The 14,497-nt window shown below is 39.0% G+C and overlaps 1 protein-coding gene across 3 annotated transcripts in view; it reads right to left on the bottom strand.

Moving 5' to 3' along the window:
• Positions 1–14,497, bottom strand: part of fancc (FA complementation group C) — a 193,228-nt gene that overhangs the window by 112,082 nt on the left and 66,649 nt on the right. For all 3 annotated transcript variants that reach the window (XM_072586004.1, XM_072585993.1, XM_072585984.1), the window contains exon 4: positions 3,772–3,866. In XM_072586004.1, the coding sequence (XP_072442105.1) occupies positions 3,772–3,866 (95 nt within the window). The remainder of the gene's footprint in view (positions 1–3,771; positions 3,867–14,497) is intronic.

Here is a 14,497-nt window from a genome sequence, read left to right on the forward strand (position 1 = left end):
GATACCATTCACATCCGCACTGCAGTATATCCACTGTTACATGAGAAACAGATTAGTCAGATTACTTTGAAATTTATATAGACACATGACCACCCACTAATGAGAAGCTGGTGATTAAAGAGAATCTGAACACTAATATTTACCAGTAGTAGTCTCCAATCTGCAATATAATTACAGTATTAACTATCTCCTCACAGTCTGGTCTGTATGTTGTGGCTAATGGCATCTATATCAGCATCAAATTCACCTAACAACCCAAGAATGTTACATACTTCAAAAATCTTGTTATGCATTGCAATAGTCACCACATAAGTGATCAGCAAGAGCATTTCTCTGTCCCACCAAGAGCTCATTTTTTAAAACAGTGTATTTAGATGTGGAAACCCATGACCCAGCAGGAACAGAAATCGAGGAAAAACATTCTCTGCTGGGAATCTGAAAGTTAAAATAATACCCAACAAATTTTTGATGCAACAGCATATTAAAGATTGGTTCCACAGATTTAATGACAGCAAGGTGAATAAATAAATTACCATTTTAAAAAATCTATTTTTTTTTAAATTAAGACGATTACAAGTCATTACCAAGGCCTATCATACTTCATTGGATTTTTTATTTCACTACTTCATAAATTACAAATGCTGTTTTAATTGCACAAAATTAAAAGGTTTTTAAGTTGCAATAACATACGTGGAAGATCTTTTTTAAAATTAACTTCAAATGGCAAGATTAGTAAAACACAAGCTATTCCTCCATGCCTAGAACAACAATCAACTAACATACAAAGAAACCAACAGAAAGATAAAATAGTTACAAGTGGGGTCAAGAATATAAGGCAAATCTTATCAGGAAACAACCCAAACTTCACCTGCGAAAATTCAGAATTGAGGTTCTATCCTTTACCTACAATGAAGACCACACACGAGAACATCAATACTTTAAAGGAAATTATTCCATACAGATTTGAAACATCTGACTTATAACTTAAGTTAACAGGTCGTTCTGGTTAATAAATGACAAGTTTATTTAATAAAAATTCAGTCTAACAATGCCACTACTACTCTAAGGTTAGCAAGTGACAATGAGAATAAACAGATGCCTTTATTAATATCAGAATGTTCGATGTTGCTCCTCAAGTCTCAGTTGACTATATTTTAACCAAAAGTCCCCTTCTTCAATTTTATTTGAAGTTGGGGTATGGGATACAGAATCCAAATTCCACCCTATAATCAAATGTTACATATTTGTTATATATTTATGTTTACACATGTTGCATATTACATTTAGAACATAATCTCACCAATCTATGAATGTTGTACGTTTGCATCTATTACATTATAAACTTTAGGTTAATGTAGCTCAAAGAGACCTTTGAACAATTTCACTGAATACCTAAGTTTGGTCAAAATTTTATAGTAAACATTATGAAGACTATTAGCATTTACATTTACTTACAAGTGTAAATCATACAAAAACTTCCAGCAATCTCGCATACAAACATTCAGTTAAACTCAGAATCAGGGGGTTATTGTCCAAGTTTCCCTATTCCTGCAGAGGATCTGTTGTATGGCATGTGGTTGAGAAACTCTGCATTCAAATATGCGACGTGCAGGTGCCAGTGTTGGACTTGGATGGACAAAGTTAAAAATCACACAACACCAGGTTATAGTCCAACAGGTTTATTTGGAAGGACTAGCTTTCGGAGCACTGCTCCTTCATCAGGTGGCTGTGGAATAGATTGCTATTCAGTTAATCTAGCAAAAACACCAATCAAGTTTGTTCAATATATTATTTCAGTTGCATGACACTGAGATCTCTTGCTATAAATTCTGTATCATATGATCCTGCTCCACAGTTTCCTGATGAAGGAGCAGCACTCTGAAATCTAGTACTTCCAAATAAACCTGTTGGACTATAACCTGGTGTTGTGTGATTTTTAACTTTGTCCATCCAAGTACAACACTGGCACTTGCACATCATATATTTGAATGTAGTGTTTCTCAACCACATGCCATACAACAAATCCTCTGTTGGACTATAACCTAGTGTTGTGTGACTTTTAACTTCAAATATATGAACAGCATGAAGCTGTGTCACTTGCATGATGATTAGACACCTAATGTGTCAGAAGGTTAGCGCTTAATTACTTCCAATCAATATTTCTGATATTAAAATTCTACTTTTAATGTGTGGAGTTGCATTTCTTCTGAATGTAATTACCATTGGAGATAAGGAAAAAGAATAAAATTTCCTTTGAACGTTTGTTTTCCAGTCTATTTTACCTAATGCTCTTGATTTCTTATTTCTCTCTCTCTCTTCATTTAACTTTCTATTCATGAGGTGACACTGAATTAATATTCTAACTTGAATTTCCAGATTCTGATTTGGAGTTAGAATCATAGAATACCTACAGTGTGGAAATAGGCCCTTCGGCCCAACAAGTTCACACCGACCCTCCAAAGAGTAACCCACCCAAACCCTTCTATTATCCTATATGGACCGCTGACTAATGCACCTAGCCAACACATCCCTGAACACTATGGGAAATTTAGCATGGGCAATCCATCTAACCTGCACATCTTTGGATTATGGGAGGAAACTGGCCCACGCAGACGTGGGGAGAATGTGCAAACTCCACACAGACAGTTCCCAGAGGCTGAAATCAAACCCAGGTCCCAGTGCTGTGAGGCAGCAGTGCTAACCACTGAGTCACCATGCCACCCTAAAGTAACTATTTTGATTGGCTAAGTAGATATAGTTACATGCTCTGTTTATAAAGTCCTAGATCCCAAATGGGAGAGTTGTGCTGAAATGGCTTTCTCATCACAGTAAGTTCCAAGACTAATGTTCATAGAAAGCCTGTCAGCAAGGATAATTGTATAGGACAGCTAGATTTATTCACCGGTATTCACAAAGTTCTGTCCATTAGGTTCAAAGTGCAATGCTGTCAATTACAAAGTACTTTTTAAATAACATCAAATTTATAATTTAAAGTAATAATACAAAATTAGATAAAATTAACACATGTGAACTAAAATGTTCTGTTTAATTCAAAACAAACAAAAGCCTGTTAAACAAGTTAATTGAAGAATCTATTAATAGTCATATGCAACTTATTTTTAATGATAAAAGTATAAATCTACGAACATGCTTGTTCGGATAGAAATGCTCTGTTGTACCAAACCTCGGGCATGTTTTAGTGAACTTCCACAATGAGGCAGCCACCTGCAACATCACTTTGACAACCAGGTCAATGAAGTCACAGTAGTAGTTAGACTGTTGTCTTACAAGCTAGTACTAAGGCTTGCAATGTTCAATGTAACATCTTAAAATCAAATAGGAAGAGCCTGAGGGACCTTACAAATTAAGCAGGAAGAGAAAAACTTCCAACCATTTTGCAAAGGTTTATTACATATTTTATTCTGTTTATTATGATAAATATAAAAATGAGTTGTTATATTTGTAGAATGAGTTCTATTATGGTTCCTAAATCTCTACAGGAAACAGCTCACTTTTGCAAAGAGAGGAATGGATTGCAAATTTGGATAGTAATTAAATCCTTAAGGTGTATTTTAAAATTCCAGGTATAGTTCCCCAATTGCTTCCTATTATTTTCAGCCAAAACCTTGGAAATTGTCATTCCATTCAAATCACCACTGATCTTAAGTTATAGTGCAAATGCGACAGAATCCCTACAAAAATTACTGGTGGAGTTTTAAACATATTTCCAATCACAATCCTTCACAAGCTCAAAGAGACAGATAATCTTACCTGTATCCACTCATTGGCCTTCAGTTCCACAGCATTCTCAGGTTCTGCACTGTATAAACACCACAGACACTGTAATAGGTACTGTTGGCTGTCCTCTGTATTAACAAACAGTAGTAAGGTTCTCAGTACCAATATAGTGGACTGAAATTTGTAAGTAACTACAGCAAAGCGCATCAGAGCACTAGAGTTTTATGGTAGGTTGACAGTCTCTTAGGGTTTATTTGAACAATATGAATTAGAATATTTTAACATAAATCATGACCATATTCAGAAATTCTGGTTGCCTTGAACAGTTGCATATTTGTCACAGTGAAAACAACTAGATTATAGGTTTATTATTTACATTTCAACTCAGATTAACTAAATACTGGCTAAACCAAAATCTTAATTGTAATTACCTAAAAATTATATCTATTTTTATTAACAGATGTATGACTCAGTAATAACAACATCCACATCAATTGTACGATTAAAATCTGAACAATGAACAGATTCTTAAACAGCCACTTTGGTTGTCTATTCACATGAAAATGGCTATCTGAATCACTTTCAGCACTAACAGATTACAAGTATGGACTATTCCAATCCAGGCTGCAGCAAGAGAAATACAATCAGAAATTGTTGAAGAAATTCAGCAGATCTGGCAGCATCTGTGAAGAGAAAGCAGAGTTAACATTTTGTGACCTTTCTTCAGAACTTTGAAGTTTCTCAGCTTTTTCTCTACAAATGCTGCCAGACCTGCTCAGTTTCTCCAGCAATTTCTGATTTTGTTTGGATTTCCAGCATCTTCAATTATTTGGACTTTTTTTTAAACAGAAAGAGAATTCTGAGTAGACAGCATTAGATCCACTTAGCCCAATATCAATGAGGTGAGCTAAAAAGCCCTGATGACAGAATGGTCAACAGATATTACTCAGTTAGACTAATGTAGAATGTTTTAAATCAGTTGAGTAGGTATGACAAATACATCTAAATTCTGATTCAAAAGCAAATCACAACAAGCAATTGAACCCTGAATTAAAAACAGAAAACACTGGAAATACTCAGCCGATCTGGCAGCAACTATAAGAAATAGAATTAATATTTTGGGTAATTGACCTCTGAACAGAACTGGGACAAGTTACAGACTTAATAGTTTTAAGTAGGTGATAATGGGACTGGAGGGCGGAAGGCAGGAAAGATTTAATAACAAGAGAATTTGTGGTTCAAGGACAAAGAGTACTAATGGAACAAGTAAGGAAACACAATGTCTATATGAAGAAAGTGTGAATGGGAGTATTATGAACAGCTGTCATCTAAAATCTAAAAGAGAGAGAAAAATAAAAAAAATAAAAGCACTAAAGAGAAAGGAATTGATGGAGGACAGAGATTACAATCTAAAAGGAGTGAACATAACTGTTAGCCTGGAATATACGAATGACGTTCAGTTCTTTGAACTCACACCGAGCTTCATTTGAAGGCTGGAAGGGGTACAGGACAGAGAGCTCAGAATGAAAGCAAGGTGGAGAATTAAAGTTGGGATCACGTACAACAGCTATCCAGGGCTGAAGTGAGACCATATCTGAGTGTTGTGTGTTGTTTTCATTCCCCTACAAGAAAGGAATGAAACAAACAAGAATGCTGGAGAAACTCTGCAGGTCAGCAGCACCTGTAGGAAGAGAAACAGAATAAACATTTCAAGTCTAGCATGATCTTCTTCAGAACTGTAAGGACTTAGAAAATGTTTCTTCTTGTTATATACTTTTGACATAGGAGGACATCCAGAGGCAAAAGACAATGCAGTTGTTAATAGTGGAAAAAGAGGAAAAAATGTAAAATGGATGTAAGTTAAGATATGAAAGGGTTGTCACTACTAAGGTCAAAATAAACAAGACACAGCTCTTGCAGAAGTAAGGTAAAGGGAAAGAGACAAAAAGAAAGAGAGGGAGAGAGAGGGAGAGAGAGCGAGAGGAGAGAGAGAGAATGTAAGAACAATGGAGAACATAACAGTCTGCATTCTCCCCAACACTGGCGAGACCAAATACAGTCTCTGTGATCGCTTTGTAGATCATTTCCACTGTGCCTGTAAGAATGACCCTGACCTTCAGTTGCTAGTCATTTCAGTAAATCACCTTGTTCTCAGACTTAACATTTGTTCTGGACCCGCTACCTGGACCAAAGCTCAATGCAAGCTGGAAGTCGACCACCTCATTTTCTGCTTAGGCACTTGACAGCTTCTTCGGCTCTATACTGAATTAAGTTCCACAACTTCACATCATTTTTCTTACATCACACTCCCCCCTTTCCACACTGTTTCTTGATTTGTTTGGGTTTTATTGACTTTGCTGTCAGCAAGCGAATCCATTTTCTCCTTTCACAGCTAACATTTAGACACATTTTATATTTCTATCCCTCCCTGCCCACCATTCTCATTGCCCAGCGGTATCTTTGTATTTTACTCTGACTGCTTCATTCACTCCCATCCCACTCCATCTACAGCTTTAAAAACCTATAGAGTTTCTCCGCCTCATTTTATTTTCACAAAAGAAAGATTTGACCTTGTTCCCTGTTATATCCTTTAGAGAAACTCAATCCCAGTGATGTCACTCTTATTTTAGCTCTTTCATTTCTTACTTAACTGCCTCTTTTCTGTTGTGATGACCTGACTTCCCTTCCAGTTCTGATGGCCTAGAAATTTATTTCTGGTTCTGACAGTCTAAACATCTATTCAGTACTGACAGCTTAGAACCTTCTACAAACTCTCACAACAATCTGGAGATTCTGAAAAATAACCTGCCTCTGCTGAAGTGAAACAGTTTTTTCTGCACTGAAATCCAGCCTCTTCTGATCTGAAACCCGACTTTGAATGGAAACCCACTGGTGGTTGCTGGTTGTTTTCCCTGTACACCACAAAGGTGCAACTTTGTAAATACTTCACCAATTAATGTCACAAGTATCCTGCTTTATATATAATTTCAACCATATGCCTTCTTGGAAATGATATCATTGAGCCATACAGCATAGAAACAGGCCCTTTGGCCCACCAGGTCTCTAAGGTAAAAACAATGACTGCAGATGCTGGAAACCAGTTTCTGGATTAATGGTGCTGGAAGAGCACAGCAGTTCAGGCAGCATCCAAGTAGCAGCGAAATCGACGTTTCGGGCAAAAGCCCTTCATCAGGAATAAAGCCTTTATTCCTGATGAAGGGCTTTTGCCCAAAACGTCGATTTCGCTGCTCCTTGGATGCTGCCTGAACTGCTGTGCTCTTCCAGCACCACTAATCCAGAATCCACCAGGTCTCTGTCAACCAACCAACACCAAATTACACTAAGTTCTGTTTACTTGCAATTGGTCCATAGCCTGTGCTCTGACATGTTAAGTACTCATTCAGATGCTTTTTAAATGTTGCTAGAGCACTTGTCTCTGTTATCCTCTCAGGCAGCATGTTCCATATTTCTAATCCTCTGGATGGAAAAGTTTTTTTTTCTCAGATTTCTTCTAAACCATTAATTCTTCACCTTAAACTTATGCCCTTTGGTCTTAGATATGTCTGCCATGGGGAAAGATTCTCACATTTACTCAGTCTATACCTCACATAAATTAGTGTAATTCATTCACAGACCCCCTGTCTCTGCTCCAAGGAAAACAAGCTCAGCTGATACAGTCCATCCTCACAACTGACACTTTTCATTCCAGGAATCATCCTAATGAATCTCCTCTGCACCCTTTCCAGGACAATCACATCTTTGTAATAGTATGATGATCAGAACAGCACACAGTATTCTGTCTGTAGCCTAACCAATGTTTTATAAAGTTGTAACAAGACTTTCTTGCTCCTATAGTCTAAACCCCACTCCCACCAGGCTTCTTCACCACCCTATCTATACTGACACCTTCAGGGATCTATGTATTTAATTCACACTTTCAAACGTCTTTCAGACCACTTTATTTTTAAAAATCGTGTGCCTTCACAGAACTGAAACCATAGATCTATCTGTGCTCCACTTTAAAATCTACATTCGCAAATGTTAATTTATTATTGATCTTGTTCACACAGTATTGAAGTGACCACATGAGGAGAAGCAATATTCTGAAGTAAAGGTTGTCCAGATAAATCACTGTTTCACCTGGAAGGAAGTATGTATGGCGTTGGACAGTGAGAAGAGAGCAGGGTAAAGGGCCTAAATGTCATATCCTGTGCTTGAATGGTGGGATGCCATAGCAAGGGGAGAAGTGTTGGAAATGACTGAGGAATGTATTTTTACAACACGAATAGAAAGCCAAACCAAATCAGCCTCATTATTACTGGAGTCATACCGCAGTGAGCTTCAAAATTGTTTAATTGTTTCTAACGAGACTTGACAAAAAACAGATCTTGGACACCAAGTTTATGACTAACAAAAATTAACAATATACCATTAATAATCTGGCAAAAGAAAAGGGACTGTGATATGCAAACTGTCTAATCATGTGATTATCAGCTCATTGACGTTTAAGCTGTTTTTCATGTTCTAGGTAATACTGGATATTCTAGCTGTCTCTATTTAAGAAGAATAGGATGACACGATGGCTCAGTGGTTAGCACTGCTGCCTCACAGCACCAGGAACCTAGGTTCAATTCCAACCTCATGCAACTGCGTGGAATTTGCATATTCTCCTCAGGCCTGCATAGGTTTTCTCCTGGTGCTCCGGTTTCCTCCCACAGTCCAAAGATGTACAGGTTAGGTGGATTGGCAATGGGAAATACAGGACTCCAAGGTTGGGGATAGGTCTGGGTGGGATGCTCTTTGGAGGTCGATGCAGACTTAATGGGCTGAATGCCAGCTTACACACTGTAGGGGTTCTATGGGAGTCAAAAATCTCAGAATTACATAACAATTAGTCTAACTTTAACTTGAGGAACGTTGCTTCAAAATATAGGGCAAGATTTTGTGTTTTGAATTGGGTCCTGGATATTGTGGTCAAATACTGGTCCCAATAGTGTTGTGTGTTAGTTGCAGGCACCCAATATTAATTCTGGCCTTGTGTATCCATTAGTAACCAGTGAGTGCACTCATCATCCAATTAAGGAGGCCAAGTGGGCTCTGTAAGGAGGGATCTCCAAAAGAAGCCATTCCTACACACATGGAGCTGCAACTGGGGGCACCTCCCTACATATTTTAAAGATTTGAACTAAACCTTAGCTATAGAAGATAGTACCATAGAACAGAACATAATATAATTCAGTAAAGTGTGTACAAGACTGAAGAAATTGTATTTGAAATTTTCCTCCATCTGCGCAGGCATTTATGTTGTTAGACCTTGCTAAGGAAACAAGTTTTAACAGATTTCTAGTTATGATTGGAATCAAATAAGTTCACATATTGGAAGCACTGAAAAAAGTCCATGGAGAGAACAATCGTTTCCAGCAGTGCTTGAGGCACAAATAGAATTACCAGCCCCGATAGCAGATGGAATACACAATCTTAACAAGGAAACCATCTGGGTACAGGTCTCAGGTAAGAGTTTGAGAGAAGAATTTCTACTAGGAGAAATGAGGACAGAAATGCTTTTGATAACTGATAAATGAAGAGAATTCAATACTGAAATTCTTAGGAAGTGGTGAGTTGATGTCTTAATTATATACTTAATAGTTTATAGTATATTAAGTATGAAACAGAAGATTTAGAGGAAGAAGGTGGAAATATGAATAGAAAAGAAGGCATTGTATTGGTTACAATTAGTTTCAGGCCAGCGTGTTGGATGTGTTGATGGAAGAATCTTTCAATTGTGCAATATTATGCAGCTGAAGTGTGAAATAGACTAACTAAAATGTTGTTCAGATTCAAAGTAATAAGAATCGGTAAAAAGCTAAAAAAAATTCAGGTTTGGTGATGGTAGTACAAACTAAAATCTTCAAGAAGAGTGGTCATTCTTTGTAAAATAGCCAAAAGTCAGCTTGTCAGTGTGGATATAGGATTCGCTAAAACATCACTGTCATTCAGTAAGTCAGCAATACAGAAAGTGCAAATGAAAATGGACATGCAAAATGACAAAGCTACTGCATTTAGAAATTCTGTAGAGTTGCAATTTATAGAATCAGGATGTCACTGTATTCAGTGACCGACATAGGAACAGAAGTCAGCAATTCAGCCCATCAAGTCTGCTCTTCCATTCAATAAGATCATGGCTGATCTGATAATCTTCAATTCCAGTTTCCTACTTTTCTTCAAAACCCTCAATTCCCTTGCTAAAAAAAAAAGTCTGTCTTAGCCTTGCAAATATTTCATGGCACAAACTCAACAAGCTCTCTGCAGTGAAGAATTCCACAAAATCCCAGTCCCTGAGAGATCTCAAGTCTTAGAAAGGCAATCCCATATTGGGAATTATGCCCTCTGATCTCAGATTCTCCCATAAGGGGAAACAATCTTTGTTCACGTACCCTGTTAAGTCCACCAACAACCTTATGTAGTTCAATAAGATTATTTTTCATATTTGATGAGTAGAGGCCCAACCTACTCAACCTCTCCTCATTAGACAGTCCCTCCATAGCTGGTGCTATTGAAGTAAATCTTCTCTGGAGTGTCTCCAATGCTAATCATTATTTGGAGGTGCTGGTATTGGACTGGGGTGGACAAAGTTAAAAATCACAACACCAGTTTTTAGTCCAACGGGTTTATTTGGAATCACTAGCTTTCGAAGCGCGCTTCTTCAGGTGGTTATGGAGCAGATTCTACAGATTCAAAATCTAGTTCTTCCAAATAAACCTGTTGGACTGTGACCTGGTGTAGTGTGATTTTTAACTTTGTCCAATGCTAGTGGATCTTTATGCAGATAAAAGACCCAAAACTGTTCACGGTATTTCAACCGTGGTCAGACCAGTCTCTGTGTATAGTTTTAGCAAACGCTTCCTACTTTTATAGACTTCAAAATAAAGGCCAGCATTCCATTGCCTTCCCTATTACTCACTGAACTTGAATGCAACATCAGTTAGCTTAGCAAAGTCAGGAAGGAGACTTCCCATCCAAAGTGAGACACAGCCCAAGTGTCATAGAAGAATCATAGAATCAGCCCTACAATTCAGGAGGCGGCCATTTGGCTCATCTGCAACAACACTCCAAAGAGCATCGCCATAACTGCACATTTAATGTGGCCAAACCACTTAGCCTGTATATCCCTGGACACTATTGGACAATTTTGTATGGCCAATCCATCAAACCTGCACATATTTGGACACTGGGAGGAAACTAGGGCACCCAGCAGAAACCCATATGGACACAGGGAAAACATGCAATCTCCACACAGGCAAACCACCTGAGGCTGGAATCGAAGCCTGGTCTCTAGCACTGAGTCTGCAGTGCTAACAATGGAGCTACTATGCCAACCAATATAGTTCAGGGAATTTGGTGGTAATGTGACAATTTGGTGCAATGGGAAACAAAGTGTTTTTTGTTTGCTTTCTTCTTCTGGCTCAAAATTTGTAAGAGGTTTTTTCAGGATAACAGAAGTCCAAAAGCAAAGACCCAGCATAAGAGTAACATCACAGGTTAAGTTCCTTGGTGATAACTGTTAATTTGACCATTCATTATAGATTCTTTCAGAAGGTAAATAAGGGAAATATTGCATGCTACAAACTAAAAGACCAGTCCGAAATTTTTAAAATCAAATTAAGAACTAAATAATTAAAATAAACGTGCCAAACCAGGCATTGCGCTGTAACTGCATGAAGTGGGAGCTGGTGGACCCCATTATGTTTCATAGTGACCACATTTGTTGCAAGTGTTGGTTGCTTGAGGAACTCTAGCTCAGAGCTGATGAGCTGCAATCTGAGCTTTGAACACTGCGACGCATCAGGGAGGGGGAGAGTTACACTGGACTCAGTGATTCAGGAGGCAGTCACACCTCTTAATAAATACCTCAAATTCAGTCAGTGGTCAGGAACGGAAGGGTGCCACTATGTGCGAGGCAGGTAGAGGGATTCAGGAGGTGGTTGTGAAGGAGCCTCAGCCCTTGAACTTATCTAAGATTATTCTTGCTCCCTGTGTGGACGAGAGTTGGGGGGGACGGGTCCAGGTAGGATGAGCAAACTGATCGTAGCACTATGGTACAGGGAGCCATTCAAGAGTGGGGAAAGAAAAGAGAAATGTAATGGCTGATTGGGGGATAGTATAATCAGGGGAATAGACACTGTTCTGTGGCCAGGAGTGAGAGTCCTGAAGGTTGCGTTGCCTGTCTCGTGCCCAGATTCAGGATTTCTCATGAGGGCTGCAGAGGAATTTCAAGTGGGAGGAGAAAAATCCAGTTGTTGTGGTCCACAAAGATACCAACTATATTGGTAGAATGAAGAAAAAGATTCTGCTGAAGGAATGTAAACAGCTAGGGCTAAATTTAAAAAGCATAACCAAAAAGATAAATCATCTCTAGATTAATACCTGAGCATGAGCAACTTGCCACAGGGTCAACAAGATAAAAGAGATAAATGCATGGCTCCAAAACTGGTGTGGAAGAAGCAGATTCAAATTAATGGGACATTGGCACCAGTACTGGGGCAGGAGGGAGCTGTTCCAAAGGAACTGGCTCCACCAAATTCAGGTTGGGACCAGAATCCTTGTCAACCACATAATTAAGGCTGTGCATAGGACTTTAAACTAAATAGTGGGGTGGAGAGAGGTTCAGCTGCAAAGAGAACTATGGAAGGATTTAAAATGGGGGAGGACTCACCAGAGTTTAAAGTTTCAAGAACAAATAATTGTACAGAGAGTATGGAAAGGGTCAGGAATCTATCTCCAGACACAGCAGATAAGGGAACAACTATGGTAAGGGGGGAGGTGTTGTCAACGCGGGACTGAAGGTCTTGTACTTAAATGCACAAAGTCCATAAAAACAAGGTCAATGAGCTTCTAGTGCACATTGCTTGTTATGATGTCATGGGTATCATAGAGATATGGCTGCAAGGGCATCAGGGCTGGGAAATAAATATCCAAGAATACATGTCCTGTTGAGGGGATAGGTAGATGAGTAAAGGATGTGGAGTTGCCTCATTAATAAGAAATGAAATTACATTGATAGCAAGAAGTGACAGAGTCGGAAAGCTTGAATCTGTGTGGCTAGAGATGAGGAACTGCAAAGGGAGAAAGTGAGTTACGTACAGCCCTCCTAGTGGTAATCAGGATATGGGGAAGAAAACAAGTTAGGAGATAGAAAAGGCACGCAAGAAAGATGGTTTTACAATAGTCATGGGGGACTTCAACTTGTAGATAGACTGAGAAAATGAGGTTGGTAGCGGATCCCAAGAAAAGGAATTTGTAGAATGTCTACGACATGGTTTTTTTTGGAGCAGCTAGTCACACGGCCCACTGGAGAACAAGCAATTCTGGATTTAGTGATGTATAATGAGGCTTGTTTAAGGAGCTTAAAGTGAAGGGGCATCTAAGAGGCAGTGATCCTAATATCATACAATTCCTCCCACAGTTTGAGAAAAATGCTGAATCAGTTCTAACAGAATTACAATTGAGTAATTGTAACAACAAAGACACAAGGGAAGAGCTGGCCAGGGAAGCCTTGCATGGAAGACAGTCAAGCAGCAAAGGCAGGAGGTTCTGGGGTCAATTCAAGAGGCACAGCAGAAATTCATCCCAAAGAAGAATGATATAAAGGAGAGATAACATGGCTGACAAGGTAATTCAGGGACAGCATAAAAGCAAATGAAAAAGTACACAAGCATGGTGAAGATTATTGTGAAGCCTTTAAAAGCCAGCAGAGGACATTTAAAAAAAGAACAAAGTGGAAGATGATGAAATATGAGAGTGAGCTAGCTAGCAATATCATAGAAGCCTGGAAGAGTTTTTGTAGATATTCAAAAAGTAAGGGAGAGGCAAGAATGGACATTGGGCCACGAGAAAACGAGGATGAAGAAGTAGTAATGGGGAACAAAGAAATGGCAGAGGAACTGAAGAAGTTTTCATAGAGGAAGACACCACAACATACCAGAACTTCAAGAGAGTCGAGGGGAGAGGTGAGTTAGTGACCATCATTAAGAAAGTGATGCTGGGCAAGTTGAAATATCTGAAGGTGATTAAACCACCCAGACCAAATGGACTGCACCTCTGTATTATGAAGGAGATAGTCAGGGAAATTGTAGAGGCATTGATGCTGATCTTTCAGGAGTCACTGGAGTCAGAGAGGGTCCTAGAGGATTGCAATGCAGCTAATGCAAGACCCCTGTTTAAGAAAGGAAGGAGATAGAAGGCAGGAAACTATAGACTGGTTAGCCTGACCTCGGTCATCGGTAAGATTTGAGTTCATTGCTAAAGATGAGATTGCAGAGTACTTGGAAGTGCATGGTAAAATAGAGTGGAGTTAGCACAGCTTCGTCAAGGGGAGGTCATGCCTGACAAATCTCTTAGAATTCTTTGAGAAGGTAACAAGCAAATTAGACAAAGGAGAACCAGTGGACATGATCTATTTGGATTTCCAGAAGGCCTTCGACAAGGTGCGACATAGGAGGCTGCTAAATAAGAAACAGTCCATGGTGAGGATCAAGATACTGGAATGGATGGAGGACTGGCTGACTGGCAGAAGACAAAAACTAACTTTAAAGGGGCCTTTTTCAGGATGGAAGCCAGTGACAAGTGGAGTTACACAGGGGTCAGTGTTGGGACTGCAACTATTCATGTTCTACATTAACAATCTGGACTAAGTTTGCAGACGATGCAAAGATTGGTGAAGAGACGGAGAGTATTGAGGAAGCAGGCAGGCTGCAAAAGG

This window comes from Chiloscyllium punctatum, chromosome 2 (assembly GCF_047496795.1).
Source record: "Chiloscyllium punctatum isolate Juve2018m chromosome 2, sChiPun1.3, whole genome shotgun sequence".
NCBI classification, from domain to species: domain Eukaryota; kingdom Metazoa; phylum Chordata; class Chondrichthyes; order Orectolobiformes; family Hemiscylliidae; genus Chiloscyllium; species Chiloscyllium punctatum.